This window comes from Meleagris gallopavo, chromosome 1 (assembly GCF_905368555.1).
Source record: "Meleagris gallopavo chromosome 1, MGAL_WU_HG_1.1, whole genome shotgun sequence".
NCBI lineage: Eukaryota > Metazoa > Chordata > Aves > Galliformes > Phasianidae > Meleagris > Meleagris gallopavo.
The window spans coordinates 50,416,438-50,443,723 of NC_139404.1; the positions used below are offsets into that span (position 1 = coordinate 50,416,438).

Consider the following 27,286-nt stretch of genomic DNA (forward strand, 5'->3'; position numbering starts at 1 on the left):
ATTTTATTGCTCAGAACTCCCTTTCTCTGCACATTTTTAAATGGGTAGAATATCCCAACTTGAGTACTGCATTCAAACCTGGGCCCCCAGCACAGGAAGGATGAGGAGCTGGTGGAGCAAGTCCAGAGGAGGGCCACAAAAAGGATCAGAGGACTGGAGCACCTTTCCAATGAGGACAGGCTGAGGGAGCTGGGCTTGTTCAGCTTGGAGGAGGCTGCAGGGAGATCTCATTATTACATTCCAGTACCTGAAAGGGAGCTTTAAAAGTTGGTCCCCCTCCTGCTTGTATGTGGTCTGACAGTGATAGGACAAAGGGGAATGGCTTTAAAACTAAAAGAGGAGAGATCTAGGTTAAACACTAGGAAGAAATTTTTTACTCAGGGGACAGTGAAGCACTGGCCCAAGTTGCTCAGAGAAGCTGTGGATGCCCCATCCCTGGAAGCATTCAAGACCAGGCTGGATGGGATCCTGAGCAGCCTGACCTGCTGGGTGGCAGCCCTGCCCACAGCAGAGGGCTGGATCTAGATGATCTTTAAGGTCCCTTCAACCTCAGCCATTCTATGATTCTGTGATCCCATTCTCCTGTCAGCTCTCAGGCGTGGCACCCTCCATATTTTCTTCCTTCCTTGCTCCTTTTCTTTCTGTCCTTTCTCTGGCCTCAGGGCTGCAAAAGGCAAAAAATACATTCTCTATCTAGGATACAGCTTAAGTGTCCGAGAATAGCTGCAGCATGAATAACTACCAAAGACACCTTGTAGAGAAAAAAGGAAGTATTGCCATGGTATTGTAATAACAGAGCTGTCTGCTCAGCCTTCCCCAGCCCTGCCTGACAGCGTCTTCCTGCTGTATCCTAAGGGAGCACAGACTCAGAGATGTTTACTTAATTATAGAACCATGCTCACTCCCTTCACAACTGCAGGTCAGAGACACAAAGCAGAATCACAGAATCATTAAGGTCAGAAAAGACCCCTAAAATAATCTAGTCCAACCATACTTCCCACTGACCATGTCCCTCAGTGCCACATCCACATGGTTCTTGAACACCTCCAGGGACGGTGACTCCACCACCTCCCTGGGCAGCCTGTGCCACTGCAGCACCACTGAGAAGAAATTATTCCTAATACCCAATATCCTGAACCTCCTCTGAGGTTCATAGCCCTGTGTTTTTTCTCCCTCTTAAAACCATTTTGACTCAAACTATCTCAGAGCACATACATTATCAGCATCTCGCTGCAGCAGGCAAGGCTCACAAACCCACTGAGCAGAGTACATTTCCAGCAGCAAGGCTCAATGGATGCTGCTGAACGCCCTGCGTTCCTCTAGTCTCAAGTGGTGCCAGGCACTGCATCTCACTGAGCCCATCTTTCTGCTCTGTGAGAGAGCTGCAGCTCTTCCTGGCTTCGTTCCACAAGTGCCAGTCCCAGTTAAGTTTCAGCAGTCCCTTGCAAGGCGTGGAGCCAGTCAGCCCAGCTGCACCAGGCAGCGGATGGTCTCTGTACATCCTCAGGAAGCCACTCTGGCAGACACAAACAAAAGCAGCAGCATATTCACGTATCTGAAAGCAGCTTGTAACCACTGGAAAGGGTAAGTTGGTACGTACAGTGGTGAATGTCTGTCATCCAAAAACATCATTCACAAGTTAAAAATGGATAAAATCCCAGGAACACGTTGGATTCGCTTGCAATGCTATGAACAAGACTTTGATCACTCAGACACTGCCTTGCCAGAGGTTCCTCTGTTGTATATCACATCTATCTTAGTGCACATACAAAAACTGAGGCTTTGGGTAATATGAAAGCAAAGGAGGAGTTGCTGTTTGACAGCTTTAGTCACTGTGCTGCTGTTGGTAAATATACCTAGACAGAAGTGCCAGCTCTAAAAATAAAAGGGACCAGATTCTCCTGAATAACACGCAGCTCTGTGGTTTGCTGCAATGCAGCAGCCTCTCAGTTCTTCCATTTCTTTATGGACTTCGTTGCCTCAAACCCTTCAAAACCGAGGGCATTAGGTTCTGCAAATACTAGTAGCAGCATAGAGAGACCAACAGGAGTTACTTATTTAAACTCTGTGTTGCCTGCTGTGATGATGCTTGAGTTACAGGATTTTTTGATGTGAAATGCAACTCACTTTTGAACAGTATAAAAGACAGTAGAAACTTGACCCTCATTCAAATACAGCATATAATCCAACAAAGGATAATTACTCCTGACTTCTAAACAGAATCACATACGAAGCCAAGCTGGACTACCAGGACCCTTCTCTCAGTGGAAATGAAAGAAAAGGAGGGATACAAAAAAAGCAGATGAAGCAGGCATTGTGTAGCTTTGCTGTTACACAGTTATTTTCTCTTGCACCTGTTCCTTCCACTCAAACATAAAACTATTTAAAGACAGTCTGCAAAAAGAGAGGGGAGATGGTATGGAGGGCTGAGGAGATGCAATTCATTCTTTGCATCCTTCTCTCTTCCTCAAAATGTATAGGTCCTTGATTCCCATTTACAGGACAAGTTTTCAACTGCTTTCTCTCTTCCAAGGCCATGCAGCTTTGCCTGGAAGAATCCAAGGTGGCTGGAAAGCTGTAAAAAACTAGCACTGAGGTTCAAAGTATTTAAAAGGTTTTAACAAATCAAATGCCCTTAGGGATTTTCCAGAGAAACAAACTTCATTACATTGTGGGCCAGGACTTGGGCATAACTTTTGCTGAAATAAAGCAGCCCCCAGCAAGGGCATCTTGTTGGATGTCCTAAGTTAATCTTAGTTGAATGCTTAAAAAATAACGTTCCCCTTCCCTTAAAAACATCTTGATTCATTTGGAAACATTTCTATTTCTTAACAGCTAAATAAAAAGTAAAAAGAAGGGCGAGAAGGCAAAGATGCAACCTTCTAGAAAAGCAACTATCATTCGGGCTTACTCAATGTTGAGCAACAGCTAAAAGGAGTAATATTAACTTGCAACTCTTTCCATATCCTATGGAAACGCTGTGGAACAGCTCATTTTCTCTGTTAACCAGTCCCACAGCCTTCCCTTGTTTGCTGCATGCAGTGCCTTACACAGTATGTAGGACTACTCCCCAGCTACCTGCACAACAGCTTTAGCTAAAGACAGCACAAGCCAACAGCAGCTGCCTGTATCTTGTGATGCAATTATGTTCTTATACAAAAAAGGGGAAAAATAAAAAAAAAGCATATCAGTATCTGAATGCTCACCAGGAAAATTCCACTCCTTTATTAGATGTCTTGTCCTTCGCAGAATGGTTTGAGCCAAATTAGTCTGCTTATTTAAAGTACAAAAACCTTTTGAGCCACAGGAGATTCCAGAAATGCCAGAACCCTGAGCTTCCCTCCCTCACAGTAAGGAGAATAATCTCCTCCACCCACTCCTCTGTTCAGCTGATTGCTGCATCCACAGAATTTTTAGGGTCTCTGGCCCATCTTCTTCAAGGTTCGATTCAGCTGCAATTAGAAGAAAGCAAAAAAAAGTCAGAAAACACACTGATTGGCATACACAGCTGATCCCTTCAGCAGCCCAAATCCAGCGTCTCTAACACCCTTCTCTGCAACCCACTGACAAAAATGCTCTCATGCAGGTGCAGGCAGTGTGTGAAACAGAAGGGGAATTAGTCAAACTTCCTCCTCCTCTCCAGAAGGACAGTGGAAGATTTAGGGAGAAGTTGAGATATTCCAGCAACAGTATACTAACAGAGAAACCTTCAGCCATCCCCTTGTTTCAGGATTTTGTTGCCAAAGCTTCCAACCCACAGCAGCATCTGCTGAGAGAACAGAGCAGTGGCAGCACGTCACCTCCTGGCTGAGTGCAACAGTGAAGTCATCCATGCTCCAGAAATTTGAGGCTGCTTTCTAGACCTTTGGTTTTGGGGATGTAGATGTGATTTTGCTGCATTACTGAGAACTGCCACAATTATCTAGGGACAAGGGAGTCAGTAACTCTAGAAAGTAAAACCCTCCTCCTCCTTTACAATGAGTTTCAACTGGATGAGCACTTCTCACACAAAAAAACCCAACATTCCTCATAAGTGAGCAGCTGTTGCTCAGACCACCTGCCCTTGCCCAGTGCCATGCAAAGCTGAGGATTGTCTCAGCAAGACATAGTACAGCTGTCACACACAAGCATGCTTTCTCCCAGCCATGCACAGCCCTAAGTCTTCCCCATTTTTCCTACAGAACTGTACAGTTATCCTGCCCAGGCCTCACCTCTTCAAACTTGTGGATCTGGCGGATGAAGAAGTCCCCATAGCGCCGAGCAACCTTTGTGTCTGCGATGTGGATCATGTCCTGGGGAAGGAAGAGCATGAGGTCAGGAAAAGGATTGTGCTACCAGGAGACAGCAAGCACTGCCAAACAGGAGGCGCAATGAAAGGGGCTTCACTCCAGCCCTCGTTCAGCACTGCACACATACCTGACATGTATTAGACCCACAGCAAGTTGGTTTTGTGGGATGCCTTCTGTTTACCTGAGACAGATCCCAAACTCACATCGTATTCATTTCCCACATTCTTGCACTCTGCCTATTTTCAGCTCTCTGTGCAGCAGTTTGACAGTCCCAACCCTGATTCATGCTCTGCTTCCCTCTACCAGCAGCTAAGAGTGGTGCAATCTAGTAGGAGAGCTAGGCTGCAGTGCAAGTCCGTTTGGTTCAGGTACACAAGGAAGACAAAGCACAAATGAGACCTTGCAGGTACAGCTCTGCAACCAAGGAGCAAGGAGCAATCTGTTCCCCTTGTTTGGCACGCAGCAAAAACCTAACAGCTACTGCTGTCTTCTTTGACAAATGAAGTCTCAGAAGATACCTCCCACTGTGTTGAGTTCCACAGGCAGGTTGGTGACAGGACCAAACTTTGCATTAAGATATCATCTTGAGCAGACAGGGCTAAATGCTGCTTCTGTGAAAAACACAGCTGTAATATGACAGAACAAGATTCCTCCTTTATCAAGCAAAGGAGAGATGTAGGGGATACCTACAAAACTGACAATCCTACCTAACAGTGACAGCACTCTGTGTCACTCAGCTACCGCCTCCCAAGGTCACTAACAAACTATACCCTTTGTCTGGGGGATGACATTTAGGGACTTTTTTTCTTGGTTGAAATGTTTCCCAAAGCTGCCAGCAGTATCCCATCACTGTTCACCTACTGGGACTTCTATTAAGCAGGGCTACAGCTTCATTGTAGGAAGAGAAGTCCTTCACATGGAACGGGAATGTATCCTACAGACTGGATTATAAGATGGTGCTGCCTCTTCCAGAATTTCTGGGGTGAAGGAACTTCTTAGTTAGCAAGAAACAGATACCAACCTTGTCAATATAGAAGTCAACTTCAGAGGCAGACTGGAACTCCCCATCCAGGGCAGATATGCCACTGGTCCATACCAGGTTCTTCATCTTGTGCTTGAAGACAAGCAGCTGGATGCGAAACTCCTGTTCCGTGAGGTCCAAGAAGCCAGCAAGCTTGGCCACGGGCATGGTGGTATAGAGCTTCAGGAAGCTACGGATGGTGGAGAGCTGAGCTTGCTGCTGAACCTCATCAGCAAAGACTTTGAGCTGTTGCAGGAAAGGCTCCTTGTGATAGTTGGGGTGCACGTTGTCATAGTTGGGCACCACAGGGGAGAGAAACTTGGGGCAAGCGTAACTGAAGAGCTCCTCATAGACCTGAGCATCACCCTTCTGCATGCGCAGCATCTTATCCCCGTATTTCTCACGCAGCTGCAGGTGGATGCTCTCGTCGATACGCATGGGGTACATGGTGAGGGCGATGGCAAGGAGTGCGTGCATCTGCTCGTTCTGCTTGTTAATCTGGGACAGAGAGGACAGCCTGTTAGCTTGACAATGTGCTCAGGACTTACGGTGCGAGAGAGAGAGCTGAGAGCTGCATTTTTCAGAGACGGACCCTTCACCCTGGGAACTGAAGGTCCTAGGGGGACAATGCAAAGAAACAGCACTTCTGAGCAAAGCAGATGCATGCTGTATCATGGCTATCATCAGTGATAAAGAGGAAACAATAAGAAGGAAGTACAAAGGAGTGAATGTATCCAGAGCCAGACAGAATCTGGATAGCCAGAAACGGGTTTGATTGCTTTGGTGCAAGAAAGTGCAGAGGAGCAAGCATAGGGAAGCAAGACAGTTTAAGAGACATTGTTGACACAGACCAGCAAGAGACTTATCAGGGAGGCCAATGCAGAAAAAACTGAGAAGAAAGATTCACATGAGCTCAGTCTTAAACAGCTGTGTAGCTGAGACTTAAATACTAAATTTTTGAAGTGTCAGGGAATTGAGAGCTGCACAATTTGGTTATGCAAGTGAATTAGAAATAATTCACAAGGATGACAAGGAGACAGCAGCAGCAGAGGGTAAAAAAAAACACAACAAAATAAACATCACAGGCAACTTAGCTGAAAAGAGACATGAGCTTTGTTTTACCCATAATAAGTTTAAATAATCTGTGAATGACTGCATGATAATGGAAATATATCCGATAATGGAAGTACGCTGAGATAGGAATGGGACTGAGATGTAAGAATCTTTGGCAAGTGTATCAATCATTTCCAGCTGATACCCATTAGCAACAATGCCCAAGTTGAACATGCATGCAGAGCATGGTGAGCAAGTAAAGGAATCAGTAATAACACAGCCAAGAGAAAATATTAAAGGTCAAAGTATCTCTTAATTACCATGAGTCCAGGAATATAAGGTCAGACTATTGGACAGAGGTTATCAGGTGACAGAGAAGGGACAGGAAAGGGGACAGCAGCCTTTTCTTTTGGGAAGCCTTTACCTATTCTATCTCTTACCATCTCATACTTGTAGGTTGTCCTCTGAAACATGCTTTTAGTCCTCTGGATGTAGAGGAGGATGTTGGCAAAGACTCGGATGGCATCCTGGTAACGCCGCATCATGAGGTATGCGAAGCCCACGTAGTAGTAGGTGGTCACTTGGCACTCAGGCACCCGAGAGTACATGCTCTGAGAAGGATGGAGCAACAGACAGTCTTAGAGGGGAGACAATCACCTTCAGCCTGAACAGCTTGGCCTTCAATCCACTCTCACACATCTCAGGATACCTCCCTTCACATCCATCCCTGCAGTAGTTCCTCACTGCCTCAATAAGCAGATCATTCTGCCTCCTGTGTTTCTCAGCTTTCTGCAAGCAGCGGACTCTTACACTGTGCATAACACTGCTTTGCTCAACTCCCATTCTTGCCAGTACACTCCAAGCCTTGGGCCAAGACTGTGTTGCAGCTGGACTTTTTTTTTTTTTTTTTTTTTTTTTTTTACCACTTGTCACAAGTAACATCTATATCTAGGGCAAACACGTGCAAGGTAGGAGTGTGCACAGTGAGAACAGTCACAAAAAACAGAATGAGCCACAGACCAAGGTGGAACTGATGTATCCTGCTGGTACTGTGCTTTCACAGTTCAAATAATATTCCCCATTACACTGCCCTGCACAACACAGCAAACAAACCTCCTAAAGAACTGAGCATATGTGTTACAACAGCAACAGTCATTATCATATGGCTTGACTTACCGCCAAAGCTCCAGCTGTGTTTAGCATACACAACTGTGGAACCAGAGACTTCTTCCAGCTAATCCTATAAACAAACTCCTGACAACTGCAACAGCTACGAACAGCTCCTCAGCTGTATGATTCATTAAGACAACCTTTCAGGAGCATAACCGAACAAAAGCATTTGGAAAACTACAGTGGGATGTTTACAACGTATCTTATTACCTTCTTGTTGAGCTCAATGTTCTCCAGAACCTTGATAGCTTGGTAGTAATCCCCCAGCAGAGAGTGCAGACGCAGCAGCCCAACCAGGCTGAAATAGCCCAGCATCTTGTAGAGGGAGTGACGACCATACTCACCGGCCACACTTTCGGGATCACCTAGAGGAAAAAAAAAATAACAAACCATAATGTTGTCCTCTAAAGGAACAAGCCCTTCTTTCAACATCTCTTGCTATAAGCAAAAGAAGCAAGACTTCCATTTTTCATGTAAGGTTTAGAGAACCTCTTCCCAGTTAACTCGCCCAACTAAGGGTTTGATTGGGCTCCCAAACAAAAGTAACAGAGCTTGGTCAAATCAGAGCAAGGCAGCACAGACACCATCCTCACCCAGCTATCTCACCTCCACTTGTATAGACCTCTAGCTGCCGGTTGATGTTGGATTTGTCCACCAGAGAATGCAATACATTAAGGACACTGTGCACGTTCCAGATCTTGGGGTTGGAACGAAGGAAGTCAATTTCTTCTTCAGATTTCTTGGCTGTCTTGCAGCGGTACTGGCTGAAAGATTGGAACTGTGGGGAAAGAGCAGATTTGATGGTGAGAGGATCGTCTGGAGATGCTACATCTAAGTGCACTAAGCTCATGTGTTGATCACACAATGCAGTACAAGCTACAAGTGACATGGAAAAAGAGGTTAACTTGAGATCACCTGGCAATTAATATGGTAAATTATTCCACTATTAAAGCACCTAGAGAATATCTGATACTGTACAGAGGCAATCTGAGAGAAAAGGCCAGAAAACAGAACCAAGTGAAAGATCTCTGACAACTAGGACAGGCAACTAAATACATATCTGATGTCTAAAGTGGTAACAAGGAGAGCAACCAAGTCATTCTAAAAAATTCAAAACTATAGTCCAACCACAGAACACAAGAAAACTAGTATTTGGAATTATAACAGATTTCAGTCAGCTGCCTTGTACAAATCAGGTAGAAATGAAGCTGAGTTTAAATAACAAACCAAAGAAAATCAATGCTAAGCAACAACTGAAATGGAAATATCAATATCAGTTCAAGACTCCCCAGACAGCTCTCAGTAACTTAAAAAACCTGTGCATTTACAATTACACTTATTTTGTGACCCACAAATAACAGCACTCACCTAAGCTTTTTGATTTGCAGTTAAACCCTAGATATGAACCTCACAAAGATGACTGAAAATTCAATAGCATTAACACAAGGCTACCAAAAATACCCCAGTCTTAAGAGTCACATACCTGGTATATGAATTCATCAATGATATCCCAGAGCCACTGGTTGGGCAGTTCCAAAGGAGCAGGACCATCAGCATCTGCAGAAGAACATCAGTAGAAGATGAGAGGCTTAATGCCTTGAGCAAGGACAATTGCAGAATTGAAGGAACAACAAAAATAAATAAATAAAAATCAAGAAAATCAGAATCTTTGCAAGTTGAAAAACACAGTAGATGAATGAAACTTCCAGCAGAAAGTAAATATGTAGCTCTGCCTACCTCAGGTGCCTTTATTTTTAAAGAATAGAGATTAACTCAATGCACACTCAAAGTATGAATGCTCAACAGCAGTGATTTTTAGGAGCTGCACAAAAGCTTTAGGGGTCTATCCCAACCACTCTTTTCTGTGCAAGACCGGCAGGGAGTCACAAACATTTTAATTTGTCCCAACTGGGGTCAAGAAGGGTAAGCAGCTGTGAAATACCACTGCAAGTTCTTAACTTTGATCAGAAAGCAAAATGAAGCTGTAAGTGAAAATTCTCAGCAAGATAGAAAGTGAAGTAATTTTTTTTTTTTCTTTTGGGCTTTTCAGAAAGCACTGTCAACTATTTGGGCTTTTTGTTTTAAATACATGGATGTAAAGTGCTCTTCATTGCAAATTTAAACATATGGAAAGCTTATAGACCACTTATCTGCTTGTGATCTATAAATAAATACGTTTTGGTTTCTCTCCCTTTCTCCTCTTAATCCTCTGCATCCAGTCTTCCCCAAAATTCACAAACCAAAGATTAATTGCAGCAACTCACTGAGGATGTAGTTGAAAAGATTGCAGTAGTTGTAGTAAGATTCAAATCTCTGCTCCAGAGTGGGCCCCCCCTGCAATGAGAAGACAGTACAGTCCATTTAGTGTAAAGTACAGCAAGACTAAGTTTATGGGCAATACCCTGTAAAGGACAGTCATAGAAATAGGTCTGTTGTGGTGACATTAGAGCTGACATTCAACCAATCACTAACCACTAACACCATCCAGAAAGCATGAAATTGTCTCACTATTGTCCAGTAGAAGAAGGCTGCCTTTTCAAGTCCAGGTAGCTTCTAGTACGACTGAGCAATGAAGTGAATAGAATACTTTAAGTCTCTTTTTCCTCCTCTCTGCTGTCCAGACCTAGGAACTGCCTATTAACTTGCACAGCTTCTTGTCCTCCTCCCCTCAGAAGGGTCTTTGTATACCCTGACACACAGCTGCTTCTAGACAATCATATCATAGAATCATAGAATGGCTTCGAAGGGGCCTGAAAGAACCCTGCTGTGGGCAGGGCTGTCTTCCACCAGCTCAGGCTGCCCAGGGCCCCATTCAACCTGGCCTTGAACCTCCAAGGATGGGACACCCACAGTTCTCTGGGCAGCCTGTGCAAGTGCCTCACTGCCCTCTGCTTAAAGAATAAGTTTTAAATGCTTTGTAAGACCAATAAACACAGGAGGGAATCATATTCCTAGAATTATCTTGTGTCACCTCTAGACACCGTATGGGCAGCTTGGGAACCTCCTACAAAACAATTCAAGCAACCAGTTTCACCTGTTAAGGCAAGTCTTTGATTTGGGAACTTCAAAAAGACTCCTGCATTAACCCATTTCTCCACCCTCTGGTCCAAACCAAAACTGCAATTATTACTCATTCACCATGTAAGTCACACACCGGTTCTGCTTCTTTCTTACAGCCAAGAACTACTCTGATTTTCCTACTGACTTCAAATTAGCCTTTTTAAGGAAAATAAGTGTTTTTTTTGTTGTGGGGTTTTTTTGTTTGTTTGTTTTTGTTTTTACAGACCATTATTCCTTCTGTTTTCTTCTCCTGTATCCTTTATGGTGCCCATTTTTTCCTATCTACAACACACTCTGCCCCCATCTGGTCTTTCAATTACAAGTAACTAAAACTGCTCTTTTGACACCCCCTCACACATCTGCTAATCTGAAGAACAAATAAAGAGCCATGAAGAAACACACAAAACAAACTGACTTATAAGTCGTGCAGTTATACAGCTCTAACAGAAAGAAAATTCAGTTACTTCCCAACATCTCCTTCTTCCCCACCTCACTGTTGTAATATAACCCAGCAGCAGCCTCAGCACCACACAATTGTCTGCTCACCCTCTCCCCACATGGGACAAGGGAGAGAATTGGAAACAAAACAGAACTTGTGTGTTGAGGAAAAAAACTATTTACTAAGACAGTCTTTGTTGCAGTTTCCTCTTCCTCCAAGACTGGGGAGACAACTCAGGAAGATTGACAAGTCTTGCTTTTTACAAATCAGCAAATTCTTACTAAACTGACAAAAGGCAAGAATTTTAAACTTCCCTAATTGTAACTTGCCCCATTCCTCATAAATCTATTCAATATTGTTTTGCAAAAGTTAGGGAACCACTGCTGCTGTTGTAGCAGTGTAACTTGTTAACATTTATGGCAGAAAAATCAAGCAGAACCAAAAGACAGGGCAAATACTCACACTGACTTTGGCGTAGATATGCCTATAATAAAGCTCCTTGTATAGGATGAGGAAAACTGCATCTGGAAAAAGATGAGAGAACTGGACATCAGCAAACCGCAAGGCTTAGGCAGATGGATCTTCGAGGCACTGGTGGTGCTCCAACTGCCACAGTTGCAAAGACAAGTACAAGAGGATGCTTCATTCATTTGTCTTTCTGATAGGCATCTACAGAAGGAGCTGCCACAGTGAACAAAGATGAGTGACCAACAAATCATAAAAACCATGCACCAGCTCACTAACATATCAGAAGTGATTTAGTTCCTTCGTTCTCTGATAAGGAAACGGAGTGGAAAATAAATGCTTACCATTTCCAACCTGTGGGGCAATGGCCTCTGCCTCTGGCCATGGGGTGTTCTTGAAAAACCTTTCCGTCAGCTTTGTCCAGCTGAAAGATAAGACGTGGTATAAGAAAATGTTTCTTAGTATCAGAGAGCAGAAGTTAGACACCATAATACAGAGGGCTTGGACTTGATAGAAGTAGAACACTACCTCCCTTTACTAACTCCAGTGTTGAAGCAAAGAATGAGAACGACAAACAAAGTAGTTAAAAAACTGATCACAGAATGGCTTGGGTTGGAAAGAACCTCAAAGATCACCTAGTTTGCATCAGGATTGTCAACCACTAGATCAGTTACTCGACCAAGTTGCCCTGGGCCCTATCCAACATGGCTTCGAACACTTCTAGAACCTCTCTGGACTGCCAGTTCCAGGGCCAACTGCCTGTTCCAGTGCCTCACTAACCTCTCAGTGAAAAATTCCCCTTAACATCTAATTTTAGTTTAAAACTGTTCCCCCTTGCTTTGTAACTATCTATCCACGTAAAAAGCTGATTTCCCTCCTGTGGGTAAACTCCCTTCGAGTAGTGGAAGGCCACAATGAGTTTTCCTCACAGCCTTCTCCAGGCTGAACAAGCCCAGCTCCATCCTTTCTTCACAGAAGAGGTACTCCAGCCCTCTGATCATCTTGTGGTCTTCCTCTCCATTCCAGCAGCTCCACGTCGTTCTTATACCAGGGGCCCCAGGCCTTTAAGTATGGAATAGCTGCATATGTTCCGCTCGCATTCTCTATGGTAAGGTAACACTGCTCCAAGCAAGAGCAGGAATATCTTCACAGATCATAGAATCACTACAGTTGGAAAAGACCTCTAAGATCACGCAGTTCAACCATCCAACTATCACCAATATTTCGCACTAAAGCACATCCCTCAGTTTGCATCACCAATATTTCCCATTAAAACATGTCCCTCAGTTTGCAATCAGCCACTGTGGAGGTCACTTTTTACTGCCAACATACAAAACCAGTACTTTCTTTCAGACAGGTCACAATCCACATAGATTTATGTTAGACTAATAGCCCAGAAATATAACTTTTTTTTTTTTATTTTCTCCTCAGTGATCAACTGAAGCTTTAGACTATTTCAAAGAAGCAAAACAAGAATGCCAGCGTTTCTTTTTATGGTCCAGGAACAAGAACGCAAGAACGGCCCTGCACCTGTTCTCATAGATGTCCTGGATCTCATACACCTTCTGGTCAATGACATCGCTGGAGACTCGGCTGGCCTGCAGCTCGTACACCTTCTGGTCGATGAGGTCGGACACGGTCTTGTGGAAATACTGGATGAAGTTCTTGATCACCTCGGGGATCACCTGGTAGGTCTGCTGCTCGTACTGCCTCTCGTAGGCCAGGTCCTGCTTCGGGTCTCCTGAGGGGAGAGAGGAGCAGTGTAGGAGCGAGACCTACAGCCAAATCCCCACGGGGCGGCCCGGGAGCGCACTCACCCGTGTGCATGTCATAGTCGTTGGAGTAGGCGTACGGGTCGTAGGCGGCCTGTGGAGAGACGAGGCAGCGAGGTTACCGCGACGAGCCCGACCTCGACCCGCACACCCCCACCCCCGACCCGGCCCCGGCCCCGGCCCCGGCCCGCCCGCACGCACATCGTTGTCGTAATCCTCCCCCGGGTAGGCCATGGCGCGGCGCGGTCCCTGGGCGGCCAGGAAGAGGGGGCGGGACTAAGCGGCACGCTCCGGGCGGCCGGCCGGAAAAGGCTACGGCGGAGGGGGAAGCTGTTCAGTCTGTCTATTGGTTAAAATAACTGCCCGTCTTCAGAGCTTTTTCTATTTGATTGGAGAGCCTGCCTGCCCCTCGACGCATCCTAGGCACCGCCTCTTTTCTCGTTTCCTTTCCACCCCATTGGCTGCATTCGCTGAGTTGAGGCGACTCTGATTGGTCGAGAGAACCGTTGCTATAGCGACGACCCTTCCCGCCCCTCTCCTCGCACCCCTGCGCACCCCGGCCCGGCCCGGCCCGGCCCGTGAGGGAATGGAGGGCGGTGGCGGGGCCGCGGCCGAGTCCGCGGCGGGGACGGAGTCGGAACCGGCTCTGGGAACCGGGATGGCGCTCGGAGGGGCGGCGGGATCCCCCCTCGGCTACCTGCACGTCCTGTGGCAGCGAGAGGAGCCCGCCGGCAAGATCCCGGCCCGCCGCCTGCGCAGGGCCGCCCGCCTCCACCGGCGCCTGGGGCCTACGGGCAAGGAGAGCCACGGTGAGCGGGAGCAGTTTTCCCCTTTCTTTCCTCTCCCCTTTCTTTCCTCTCCCCTTTCCTCTCCCCATCCCCATCCATTCTTCCTCCATGCTTCCCAGTAATGGCTTTCTTTCCTCCACAGCTCTGAAGAGACTGCGTGAGGCTGCCAATGGCAATGATCTGGATACAGGTGAGAATTCTGCCAACCTGACGTGGGGCCACTTCCTGGAAGGGCAGTTTGTCAAAGCCTTTTGTTTCAGCAGAGGACAAGGAGAAGAAAGGTGCAGATAGTCTGCAGAAATCATGATTTAGATGCTGCACATCTAGAATTTGCTTTTCTTGAGCCTTTTGTTCCATTCTCTGAGCAGAGTGAGGCTGATTGTAATATTGATTTTTTTCACTATATTGGGTTCATAGTGCTGATTGTCCAGTTGTGTTAGGCTAAATTAACAACCCGCTATTACTCCACCTTTTTGGTAAGTAACTTTTGCCCACTTGTCAGTAGTAGGAAGGTAGTCTTGTGGCAAAATGGAAAAGTGATGATCCAAGCATGTCTGATCTCAGACATACGGTCTGATTTTTGGGTGGTCTTTTGTGTGGAACCAGGAGTTGGACTCGATGATCCTTCTGGATTCTTTCCAACTCAGGATACTCTGCAGTTCTATGATACTAAGCCATATCCCGTGTGATCAATGACATGGTGTGACACAGATCAGAGCCACGGCCAGCCTTGTGTCCGCCTCTCACAGTGATTCATGGCCTCTCTGTGACTCTCTTTACTTCTCTGTACTGTAGATCAGTTGGGTTTTGATACTAAGTATTCATCAGCAATACTGCCATATATTGTGTGCCCCCTGTCATTGTTCCTCTTTTGCCTGTCATCAGACCACGTTGTGAACAACTGGAAACAGGTCTGACTTGTAGAAAGCCCTGACATTTCAGGATGGAGTGATGGGCTGGATGGGGGGCTGTCTGTCATTCTGTATCCTCCAGCTCACAGTATTACTTTGCTTCATGAACTGATGGATGCAGTCATTTGTGAGCTCTGACCGTGGGCAGAGACCATATTTACCTGCAGAAGAGCTGGTAGCATCACCCCTTTCTGATCAGGTGTCCCTTCAACTTACCTGCATCCTTTTCCTCCTTGGCACTGTCAGTGCAGCAACTCCTGGAGGATGGAACTGACCCCTGTGCTGCAGATGACAAAGGCCGGACAGCCCTGCACTTTGCCTCCTGCAATGGCAACGATCACATTGGTGAGTAGGAAGGGGATCTTCGGTCATCCAACTTGTCCATTTCAGAGGATTTTCTTTATTTTCCATTTGCTGTCTGTGTAAGCTGAACAGAAGCATCCCTTCTGCAGCCTGCTGGCTGCCACACGGACGTGTGGGTCAGCAATGCGCTGCCAAATGAAGCTTCTTACACCAGTAAGGTGCTGTCAGTGGGGCAGAGGGAAGGGGCTAACATGGCTCTGCGTTATTGCTTTCAGTGCAACTGCTGCTGGATCACGGGGCTGACCCAAATCAGAGAGATGGGCTGGGAAACACTCCCTTACACTTGGGTAAGTGCCAGTCAGATGAGCTTTGCATGCAGAGAAATGAGGTGACCACTGCATTCTGTTCTTCCTTTGCATCTTCCTTTTCCCTGTGCATCACACTATGCATCCCCAGCTTTGAAGGCTTATGATTCTTAGCATTTTTTTCGCTTCACCTCTCAGGAGGACTTAAGGATCAGAGTTAGAGAAAAGCCATTTCCCACCCTCTGCCAGTCCTGAGGAGTGTGAGATGTGTTCTAGCAAAAGTACCCACGCTTAACAGTGGAGCTATTCCTCTTTCCTATGGCAAAAAAACCTTTTGGGAAGTGACAAGTTCCACACTTGAGCAGAAACTCCTTTGTTGTTTGCTAGTACCTCTGAGCTGTGTGTCCTGTGTTTTTCCCTCCCCAGCTGCCTGCACGAACCATGTTCCTGTCATCACCACGCTGCTGCGCGGAGGTAACATTTCCTCTATAACAATTACTGCCTGTCTCTTTCCTGCCCTGCCCCTATCAATATTCCCCAGGAACACCGAGTCTTTAAGACAGACCTTCCTTTCTGCCCTTTCTCATGCATTTGCAGGGGCCAGAGTCGATGCCTTGGATCGAGCTGGCAGAACCCCGCTGCACCTCGCTAAGTCAAAGCTAAACATCTTACAGGAAGGAATCTCCCACAGCCTGGAGGCTGTACGCCTTGAAGTGAAACAGGTAAAAGAAACAGTCCCGTGTTCTGGTAAGGCTCTACTGCTTCTGACAGTCTCAGTACCCTTTCAGTCAAGGATCATGTAGCAGCTGTTTTAATTACCTGTCTCTAGGGTTTTAGCTTATCCAGGGAAAGTTTGTTTTTTTCCTTCTGTTTTCAGATATGTTGATTTTTCCAACTACTTTTCTTGATTTTTGTGTGACATCTTGGCTGTGGTAGGCCAAGCGTTGAATGTCTTACTTCTCAGGCTTTATAGAACACACTCTTTTCTTCAGCAACCATGTAAGATGGATGCCTTGTGGCAGGAGAGGGACCACAGCATGAGGTTGTAGATGTGGCATACACATTTCAGCAGGGACTCTATTCTGTCAGGCATTCTCAGTGCAGTCTGCACTGCTCTCATATATGGGGGCATGGGAGAGGAAAACAGTCACAATGCTGCCTCACATATATGAGGTGTGCGCTTCAGAAGCCATAGAGTAGCCATAAGGGTTTTTATTCTTTGTGCACAAGCAGATCCTGCAGGAGTGGGAAGTTCCTGCTCCTCACAGTGAGGGAAGACAGCTGGCCATGAAGAAAAGCTTGGTGCTTTCTTGGCAAGCCTCAACTTTATACTTCTTCAGCTGAGCTTGTCTCTCTTTCCTGTTCTGCCTGTGACTGATGGACACCTCTGGTGACTCCCTGGCCTCTGATAGAACCTTTCGTGCTCTCCGGTCACTTTACATGTGCACTTTTCTATGGATCATGTACTCAGCATCAAATCTGTGCTTGGCAGTTTAGCTGTTCTTCCTAAAAGCAGCCCAGCGTGATGCTGCTGTCTGATGTATCCTCTTATTCCTGGTGGCTTCAGATTATCCAGATGTTGCGGGAATACCTGGACCGTCTGGGGAGGCATGAGCAAAAAGAACAGCTGGATGACCTCTGCTCTAAGCTACAGATGACCAGCACAAAGGAGCAGGTAGGTAGTGCTGAGCTACCGTGACTCACCTATTTCTGCTGTGACTTCTGTGTTCAGGAGAATTCAGCTACATAAACAAGGTGACATTGAAGATATACTTGTGGATGTGTTGTTGCTGGGTGAAGTAGCCAGGAAAGATGATGACTCCTCTGTTTGGAATTCAAAATGCAGGATGTGTTACTGTGCCTAGCAGCTCAGCAGAGAAGTTGGAGGTCAGATCGATCGAGGGCACAATCATTTTAAGGCCAGTACTCATTGTTGAGTTCTGGGTAATGCGTCAACACATTTCTATTTAAGGATTGGCTGTATTGCCTGAGATAGAATTCAGCATCAGCTTCCTGAGGACGGGGCAAAAGGCTCCTTTTGCCTTTGATTAGGACTTTTTTGAGCATGATTATGGAGCCAGGAGGAGGTGTAGCATACACTCAGTTTGGGCATTACTGGTGATACTGGTGGAAGAGTAGTCCTTGCTGCATGGGGGTTTCTTCTGTGGTGGTGGGCAGCTGTGTTCCTGTGCCTGATGGCCAACTGTATTCTTCTGACAGGTGGATGAGGTTACAGACCTTCTAGCCAGCTTCACATCGCTCAGCCTGCAGATGCAGATGGAGAAGAGGTAACAGGCTTCCAAGTCATCTCATCTCTGTGATCCAGAAGGAGAAGCCTTAGAGAAGAAGGCCTACATCTCTGAATAAACATCGCAGGCCCTGAGGGTGCTGCCATGGTTGCCTCATGAGGAGGCAGTAAGATTTGGACAAGAGAGTGCTGCAGCTGAGACTTTTGGGAAAAAAAAATAATAGGCTGGCACTGAATAGGGTACCCCTTCCAGAGCAGAGGTATTCTGCCTTCTCCTTAGCACTCCAGTTCAGTGCAGGTGGTGGCTAATGCCATGGATAATTGCCAGCATCACAGATCTATCTGCTTGCAACAGGCATCTTTTGCCACCAATGCAGTATTAAACTGCGTGGGGGGGTGGGAAATGGGCATCTTGGACAACAGAAGGCTTTGTACTATAGGAATAACACGTCCTTAATTCTGTGTGGTAGCAGCTGAGCAAACATTCTGCCTTAAGAAGCATACACCAAGACGTAATCCTGAAATTCCCTAGAGCCTGCAGAGTATCTGGCCAGTTAGGGGTGGGATACAATGCTTTTAATCAGACCAGGTTCCACTGGGCCTGGTTATTGAAGCACTGCTGAAAGTCAATGCTTAAATCTCAGAGCGAGACACTTGTGAAGAATACCCAGGTAGGCATCAGGTCAGAGCTACCCTGATGCAACAATGAGAGTTAGGGAATGACTTAATCCTAGTGCAGTTTTAGGCATACATCTACATTTTATTTGGAAAAAAAAACAAAAACAAAAAAACAAAAAAAAACGCCAAATTCATCCTAAGTGACTTTTCTGTTTCCCACTACTGGCTGTTTCAGGCCAGAGGTCCAGTAGCAACAGAAGGTGCCCCACATCGTTGGGTTGGGGTGGAGCTGGATTTGTGGCTGCCTTAGCAGCACCAAGCCCAAAACTGACTGATGCCCATCGTGTGTTTCTTTCTTGTGGAGACGCACAGCTCCAGGGTCTGAATTTCAGCTTGAGGAATGAGTAACGACCTCTGCTGGGAGCCCAGAGTAATGCAGCTGCGAAGGATGCAGGGAATCTCTTGCTGCTCTGTGGTTAGTAACGAACACATGGTAGTTTTGCTTTGAAGCAGGGATCTGTGAAATCTTGGAGGTGGGGGCGTGAGCGATAGCAGGATGACAAGAAAATATGCCGCAGTTCCCAGCTGCATGCCCACCTAAATGACATGGCATGCTGGTGGTGGTATGCACCCCACAGCTAGGAATCGTGTCAGTTCTTTAGGATTCAGCTAACCATATTAACAGCCACTGTTTGCAACGTTCTTCAGAGATGTGTTCTCTAATATCTGGCTTCTTAGCCAGAAGGTTCGCTGGGCCTCCTTGTTCAAAGCTGAGCTATCAGAATACACAATGTTCTAGGTGTGCTGGAAGCTGTGCTGGCTGGGGCTGTCACTGTGATTGCTGGTACTTTGTTATGATGTGCTGGATGGGAAAGATTCTGAGGGGGTGGGAGACAATCTGACCTTTTCATATTTCAAACTTCAATAAAATCCTGTCAGCCTTTTTTGAACTCCCTGTCCAGTTCTCTCTTTTCAGAGCAGCTCATTCCTCTTTACTGATGTTTCAGGCCGTGGGCACAGCTTTGGGTTCAGTAACTGCTTATTCCCAATTGTGGTACTGAAATTGGAAGTGACAACACAAAATTGTTTGAATTCAAACACCAGCCTGTTTGCAGACCAGAGTACACAGCTGCTGACTCACCTTCTGATCTCGACTCCCACAGCCAAGAAATCCAAACTTAAAATCTAGTTAGTTGCTGTGATACTGTACAAACAGAGGGAAAGAGAATCTTGGGGGGACTGCATCTAGCTGGGAGGTGGCATGCTTTGTGAAGAGGAAAAGCAGCCTTGCCCAGTCTGTGCTCCTGTGTAAGTGTGGAGCTGGTGGGGATAAAGTGGTTGCACTTGTGCCTTGCCCTGTGCGCAGAAAAGTGGCCGCGCTGTGAAGAGCTTTTCCTCCCCAGCACTTCAGCCCCTGGGTTGACATCTGGGCAGGGGCTTTACAATGTGGTCCTTGGATGAGGAGCAGGTGACCTCTGTGTTCAGCCTGTCCTGTTCTCTCTTTCTGTCATTGCGTCAGCCTAAGCTTCATATCCACGTACACTTGGCAGTCAACAACCTTGTTGCTGAGGAGACCATTAAGGTGCCAAAGAGCAGGCGGCTGGGGTGCTCTTATCATTGCAGTTGCCTTGGCTGCTGATGATGTCTGCAAACTAGATGCAGCTTGAAAGCTTTCCTTGCCACCAGGAACACACTTAGCTAAGATTCAGAGCTAAGCTTTTAGCTTAAGTGCTCAGGACGTTGCTGCCCACAACTCTTCAAGTCTTTGTTTGCCTGGTGCTGGAGTTTTTCCATGACTGCTCTTGACTGTACGCTTGGAGTGAAAAGGCAGGGGTGCAGCGGGCAGCAGTGACTATTTCCCTTGCTTTCAATTTATTCCAGAGGTGTCTGTTGCAGTAACAATGCAAACAACGCCACTGTCTTCCCTCCGCTATGTTGACATTACACTTTGCTCAACCTCCCTTTTCCCTTGCTTTCCAATGCTAAGCACCGTGTTTTGAATCCCCCTCTGGGCCACACTGGCAGTGTTCCCTGGCAGACAGGACTTGACCCAAGGCCTTGCTCACCACTGCCTGTCCTCCACATGCATTCTGTTTCCCTCTTCATTCACAGCACGGCTCTGCAGTGACACGCTGTACCCACAGCCACTGAGCCCAGCAGTGACCTCGCCAGTCCCTCAACCCTGCACAGAGTGCACATGCTGTAAGACACAGACAAAACCAGCCAGGCTCGGGATCTGGCTCTTTCAAGCAAAAGCAATAGCTGTGTACAAACCTCCCAATAAAGTGTCATGGATGTTGTTAAGCAAAGGGTCTTTCTCTGCAGCAGCTGCTCGCCCACGCCAGTGAATGCAAAGCGTGCTGTGGTATGCACAAACACCAAGAATCTGTTGCCTTTCAGTCTTCAGCAGTTGAGATAATTAAGCTCCAGGGTATCAAGCCAACATCTGAACTCCATTACTTCCTTCACTTTCGCCTTTCTAGCAGACTCCAAATCCATCACAGTAATTATCCTCTGTGCTGCTAAGGAAGCCCCGTGAAGCATCCCTGCAAACCTTCCAGCCTTTCATCTGCTTCCTCCACTCTTCAATGAGTGAGATGGATTTAATCTTTTCTGTCACAGAAAGGTAGAGGCAGTAAGATGCTTTCTTTGTACACTACACCCGGGCAGCATGGGAGAGCAGCCCCAGGCAGTGGATGACAAGGTGGGAGAATCAGCAGTTTTGATTAAGAAGCCGATAAAGAAGACAGGGCTAATAGCTCACCCAGGGGCTCTTCAATCATCTTTTTTCCTTCTTCCATTGGATCTCCCCTCTCTGCTTCTGTCCCTGCTGCCCCATGCTCAGCATGTCCCAGGTCTGGCAGCCCCCGCAAGTTTAAAGCCGAGCTCATCAGTCTGAGTGATGACAAGTAATCATTAATTAAGTTGAAAAGCTGGGAGCAGAGACTGCTGATTGCTAATCAGTCTGGAGGGGAGACTGTGTGAGAACAGCATTTGAGCTCCTTTGACCTTACTTAGTGACAGCTTTATATTAAGGACATAATACCTTTTCTTTGCTTCTGCCTTTAAGCTGTTGGACCAGTTGAAGCATGTGTGTTGTTACTGGGCAGACTGGAATTCCCTCTTGGCTATCAAGCTTCTTGTTCACGTGCTCCCCAAAAAATGCAGGCTCTTAGACCCAGGCAGAATGAATGAATGGGAGCCACATTTTGCAGAGGTGCTAAACATGCCTTCTCCCCAGGTTTCCCCCATCCTTTTTGTCCCATGTTATTTAGGTTTCACCCTTTATTAGAAGGGAGCAAGGTCAGAGCATCACCATTCTCGACTGCTGTTCCCTTCTTTCTCCAATGCTTTGGGCTGTGAAATGCAGCCACAGTTCTAGAAACAATGCACATGTTCCAGCACAACGAGAGATGTGGGAGGTTCAAGGTGCAGAAAACATCAAGTGCTTGAGTATGAAAAGAAAAACAATCCCCAGTGCAGCAACCAGATGTCTCCAGCATAGGGAAAGGGGTGTCCTTGCTGCTGAGCTGTGCTACAGCGTCAGCACACATCGAAATGCCGCATCACCTGGGAATTTGACAAGTGAGCAGAGCAAGCAATAAGGGAAGATTCACACAAGCAGAAGTAGGGGAGGGCAAGAAAAGAAGGATAGGGAGAGCTTATAGATCTGCTGCATGGCTTGTGCATAGCAGGGCTCTGCAAAGCCATGTTCCCATTGTTGCATGTCCCCTCATCCCTTTCATATTGTGCCCATAGCTCTGAGAGTGTCAAAGGACAAGGACAGGGCTGTAAGCTCTTCACCTGATACTGCAGCTTCCAGCTGCTTATCAAAGGTCCCACTGTGCACGGGGGCAAGCAAGGACATTGTGCCTGTGCAGCTCAGGACAGAGCTGACTGAGCTGCACTGCCTCCAGTGATTTAGAATTTGGCACAGGCGCTTGGCAGTGGGTTGGCAGTAAATGGCTCCTCTCTGCCAGCTGGGGCTCCCAGCATTATTCCCTCTGTATGAATTAGCTATGAAGTGAGCAGTGCACTCCGTGCAGATTTCCCACAGCCTGGAGTCTGCTGCAGCATTTGGTCCTCGTATCCCCTCCCATAGGGCTTTGCTGGGAGGGTTATCTCCGTGCACAACGCATGCTGTGTGCCTGCTTGTCCTCCCTTCTGCTCCTTGTCCCTCTGCCCTACCATCTCACCATCCCTTTTTGTCCCCATGAAGGACTCCCACAAGCTCGTACAGCCTCCAGCAGTCCATGCTACACTGGCAGAGTTTGCATTCAGCACACATCAAACTTATCAGGAGAAGGAAATTGCTGGGCTTTATTCAGGTTATGATAGGGAGAAATTCCAGCACCCTCTGTGAATCTGACTTCTTGCCCCCCCATCCCCAAAGCAATTCCCATTCTTCCCATGGTCAGGTTTGGAAAGACACTCCACTCTACTATAGGGGGTCATTCAGCAGCTACTGCAACCAAAAGCTCTTCTACAGCTGTTCAAGACAAGGAGGCCAATGAGGAACAACAAATGGGAAATTGGGCTCCCAGGAGAACATCAGACCCACAGCAATCCTGCAGTGAGGAATGCTGTGGAAGATGTTCCAGCCCTTTGAGTGGTGGTGGCATTGCACCCTCCTGGAAGCTCTCTCCACCACACAGAAAAGAACAGAGAGGATTTAAGATTGAGCCAAATGCACACGAGTCCAATCATGATTTTCATTTTATGGAAAAGAATATCTTGCCAAGTCAGTAAAGCACACAAACAGGGCTAATACTGCTGAATTACATCACTGCTCAGAGAGCAACGGCCCCTGAAGGAAGGGATGAAACTCTACATAAAGAACAAAGAGGAGGCAGCAGTCCTTCAGGAATTTGCAAAAGGCGAACAGAAATAAAGCAGAGATTAATCAGATGGAACAACATGGTGGGAGGAGGATTTGTGAGGGTTGCTTAGGAAGAACTGAGGATAACCGCCAAGAAATATTTCAGAACTGCAAGCAGCACAAGGAAGTGGACAGTGTCCTGCAGTATCTGCTTGCAAGATCAAAGACTAAGCAGGGCAGAGCTCTAGGAAACCTCTTCCATTGAGTATTTTCTGGAAGGGCAGGGCCAGGGGGAGAGACTGGACTGATGGTCCTTTCCCTTTTGAGCTGCAGAGAAGCCATGGGAACACAGGGAGGGCACAAAAGCCTTTCAGTTCTTCACCTGCTGTGGCATGGTGGTGTCATTGCGCTATGACCAGTGAGTTCTGCAGAGGTTGTATAACCAAGCTGTTGGTACAGACTCAGCGTGGTAAAGTGCAGTGGCGCTCTTTGATCTGGATGCAGGAGCCAGAGAAGGGGAGGTGGACTTGGACTGCCCCCAGATCGTGAGAAATGTCATCACATTAACATATCCCTCTGCTCTGCATTGATATGGTGGATTGTGCCATTCCGAGATGCATTTGCTCATTTGTAATCAACAGCCAGACACTCTTGAGGCCTTCTTGGAGGGTTCTTGGCTAAGGGATGGCCAGCTGTTACCAAGATTTCCTCCTCTAGCAGCTCCTTCTGAACTTCTTGTAGCTGGTGAGTCCATGCTCTGGCACGGTTGGCGCCTTCAGGGTCCCTCTTCCTATTGTTCTCCTTTGGGACCTGAGTCAGCTCAGCGTTGCCTCCATAGAAGCCTCCAGTGCTGTTAGTGACACCTTTGCCCACAGCAACCATATGAACTTTATTTCCAGTTCTCTTCTTCCTGTTCTTGTTCTGGAAGAACAAGCAGGTGAAGACCTGCTTGAAACGCTTTCGGAAATGCTTGGAGACGAGCGCGTAGACAATAGGGTTGAGGCAGGAATTGGCATACGAAAGGCAGTGGGAAGCCAGGCGGCAGGCATAAGTGGCTCGGTTGAAAGGGAAGTGGCCAAACCAGAAGCACAGGATAACCAGATGGTGTGGAAGCCAGCAGAGGCAGAACAGGATGGCCACAGCCACAATCATCTTGGTGACCTTACGTTTGGCCTTTCGGGACTCTGAGATCCTCTCAATAGGGTCTACAGAGGTCCACAGGAACTTGATGGTCCTGGCGTATGCCAGGCTCACTACAGTCACGGGTAAGAGGTATCCAACTACAAACGTAAGGATGTCCAGAATCTTTCGGCGTTGGTCCTCCCAGACAGGGACGCAGATGGGCACCCCATGGTAATGGACAATCTGGTAGTAACTGAGGTAAGGCCCTGCAAAGAGTAGTGATAGCAACCAAATCACTACAATGGCCACTCCTGCATTTTGGGTAGTGCGGAGATCCCGGGACTTCAGCGGATAGCGAATGGCCAGGTACCTGGTGGGGAGGGGAAGGAGAGACCAAACACGATGTCAGTGAGATCGGGTCTCATTGCCCTCCTGCCCCATGAAGCTGCCATCTGTGCACCCATTCCCACACAGCCACCAATCTCTCCCCTTTCTCACCTCTTGGGAAGGAGGATTATGGTGAGAATGGGGTCATCCCAACATGGGATCTGGGATCTCCTCTGCCCACATTGCTGCGCTAGCTCAGGAAGGGCAAGCAACATGCATCTTGAGTCAGGGAGGAGGGCCGAAATAGGACACAAAGAGCTACCTGTTTCTCCCCTGGTGCATTGCTTTCCTGGGGCTTTGGCATTCTTGGCTGGACACAAGTCTGAATGCATGCCTACAACCCTTCTGCCCAAGTAAGGAAGAGAAAGGACAGGTAACTAGACCAAGACTGGGAGTTGGGAGAATGTATGGGAGGTATGGAGTAACAGTGGAAAGATCAATCTGCTGGTCCTAGCATCCCTGCTGCCACTGGGATGACCCGACCTGCTCCTTACAGGGCACGCAATAGGGTGGAGACTGGACTTTTTCTTACCTCTTAGCTCAAGGGTGGCAAACACATTGTTCCTGAGCTGAGGGACTCAATGTACAGAGGACACTTGCCTGTCAATGGAGACTGTAGCCAGGGTGAAGCTGCTGGCGTACATGGTGAGGTAGATCAGGAAATGCACAGCCTTGCAGGCAAAGGCCCCAAAGAGCCACCCATCGAGTGTGTAAATGGTGGCTTGGAAGGGGACACAGCAAATGATGAAACAGAGGTCAGCCATGGCCAGGTTGAGGATGAAGAGGTTGGTGGTGTTGTACTTCACTTGGCCGTTCCGCAGCAGCACGGCCAGCACCAGTCCATTCCCCACAGTGCCCAGAAGAAAGATAAGGGAGAAGATGACAGGCACGATGATCCCTGCAGCTGGCAGTTCCGGGCTGTCAGAGGAGGCATTCCAGCCCCCTGGCATATCTCCCTCTCCAACAGTGGGACCCTGTGCATAGAGAGAGACAGTCTGGATTCACATCCCCACCACAGTGTCTGCTGACCTCCTAGCCCTCTTGGAAGACCTCCTGCTCCACCACTTGGCCTCTCCTGCATTCCTCCTACATACAGTATGCTGTTAAACTCTGGGATCTCAAGTCTTCATCCCAGCTGATGCTCCACTGGGCTCAGCCAGGGCTGCAAGAACATAGGGAAGGAGGGTTTGAGGGGGACGGCCACCCTGAACATAGTGCTGAGACACCTCCAGCAGCAGGAACTCCATAGCAGAAGCACCATGCCACGCTCACAAGCGTGCCATCTCCACCCCACAAGTGACTGCTCCTCCCTCCTCTTGCAGCAGCTGTTTTACACAGAGGACCTGTGACTAAGGACGGTAATCCTGATGCTGACAGGAGGTAATGGGCTGGATGGTGGTGGCTAAATTGGCAGAGTGGGACGTGGAGAAAAAAATCTGCACTGTACTGTATCATATTTAATGTGTTTTCAATTCAGAGTTCAAAGGATCTCTGAGAAAAGCAGGTGGGATGTGTTTGGTCTGTGGGTTTGGGGCTTTGTTAACCCTATGGATGGTGCAGGCAAGGGGAATTTGGCTGTTGGGTCCAATCTTGTCCCTGGTCACTATCAGTACTCACTCACATTCTCCAGTTGATCTCTGTTCTTTGTGCAGCTCTTCATCTCTCCCCATGACATGAGAGAAGATGGGGGGCAGATCTCGGAGCTGCCCAAAACACAGCACAGTAGTCATAACAAAGGAGTGATATATTCCAAAAACTCAAGGAGCAGGGTGCTGTGATTTGTGGCCAAACTTCTTCCAACACTGTGTACCACTACACACAAACAAGGAGCACAAACACCATATCTCCTAACGAGCTTTCCCCTTATTGTTCTTTCATTAGAACAAATTGTCCTTCACTGAGCAGCAGTCAAGATGGAAAGGCATGGTTATCTAGCAACAGTTGAAACGCAATTAACTCTTTCTGGGTCATGCAAGCTCTTTCACCCCATACTGCCCTCTCTGCTCATACCACGTCTTCCTAGCACATTCTATACAGCACTGAAAACTCATCTCTGCTCTGCACTCCCCTCTGTTCCCAGTTCCTCTGTCCTGGTCCTGTGGGACCTTCCTGCACAAGCAGAAGACTGTAGTCTCCCTCTGGGCATATCCCTTGCACGTGGGCTGGGGCAGCTCTGGGCTCATCTCAAGGCTTGGAAAGCTGGCACTCACCTTTGCAAGGAAAGGCCTGTAGCTTCTCCGCTTGTTCTGGGTAGACCTCCAGAAAAGCCTGGGCAGCAGCAGTGAGGAGAAGGCAGACCTTCAGCAGCAGGATGTGGGACACTGACAGTTTCTTCTAGCAGTGCTGTCAGCAATGCCTGATGCTCTGCTGCATCCCCCTATTCCCCTGCTCCCTCTTTCCGCTCTCACACTCAGTCTCTCCTGCAGCTCCTTAAACGTTCTCTCTCCCTCTCCCCTCCTTTTCCCTCCCTCTGCTCTAGCTGCTGATCCATTGATCTCTCTCTGTATTATTTTTTT

At 47.4% G+C, this 27,286-nt stretch overlaps 3 protein-coding genes across 5 annotated transcripts; 1 reads left to right on the forward strand and 2 right to left on the reverse strand.

The window, feature by feature from the left end:
• Positions 1-3,195: 3,195 nt before the first annotated feature.
• Positions 3,196-13,618, reverse strand: EIF3L (eukaryotic translation initiation factor 3 subunit L). 2 transcript variants are annotated; one of them, XM_085226554.1, is made up of 13 exons: positions 13,471-13,617; positions 13,315-13,363; positions 13,028-13,238; positions 11,842-11,921; positions 11,495-11,556; positions 9,798-9,867; positions 9,017-9,090; positions 8,140-8,311; positions 7,744-7,898; positions 6,804-6,974; positions 5,311-5,808; positions 4,212-4,292; positions 3,196-3,452 (listed from the first exon to the last, which is right to left on the reverse strand). In XM_085226554.1, exons 1-13 carry the CDS (start codon positions 13,501-13,503, stop codon positions 3,414-3,416), a joined length of 1,695 nt encoding a protein of 564 aa, XP_085082680.1. In that variant the 5' UTR covers positions 13,504-13,617; the 3' UTR covers positions 3,196-3,413. The 2 variants fall into 2 exon arrangements, with proteins under 2 accessions (XP_085082680.1, XP_085082675.1); XM_085226549.1 differs by lacking the exon at positions 3,196-3,452 and adding an exon at positions 3,695-3,766 and having other exon boundaries at positions 13,471-13,618.
• A 154-nt stretch (positions 13,619-13,772) lies between these two features.
• Positions 13,773-19,392, forward strand: ANKRD54 (ankyrin repeat domain 54). Of its 2 annotated transcripts, XM_010712199.3 has the most exons (8): positions 13,774-14,078; positions 14,200-14,247; positions 15,215-15,313; positions 15,547-15,618; positions 16,003-16,050; positions 16,174-16,298; positions 17,144-17,251; positions 17,797-19,392. In XM_010712199.3, exons 1-8 carry the CDS (start codon positions 13,856-13,858, stop codon positions 17,866-17,868), a joined length of 795 nt encoding a protein of 264 aa, XP_010710501.2. In that variant the 5' UTR covers positions 13,774-13,855; the 3' UTR covers positions 17,869-19,392. The 2 variants fall into 2 exon arrangements, with proteins under 2 accessions (XP_085082789.1, XP_010710501.2); XM_085226663.1 differs by lacking the exon at positions 16,003-16,050 and having other exon boundaries at positions 13,773-14,078.
• Positions 18,970-27,062, reverse strand: GALR3 (galanin receptor 3). The gene is made up of 3 exons (XM_031554451.2): positions 26,981-27,062; positions 25,371-25,744; positions 18,970-24,753 (listed from the first exon to the last, which is right to left on the reverse strand). The coding sequence occupies exons 2-3, from the start codon at positions 25,718-25,720 to the stop codon at positions 23,886-23,888; spliced, it is 1,218 nt and encodes a 405-aa protein (XP_031410311.1). The 5' UTR covers positions 25,721-25,744; positions 26,981-27,062; the 3' UTR covers positions 18,970-23,885.
• Between the last annotated feature and the right edge of the window lie 224 nt (positions 27,063-27,286).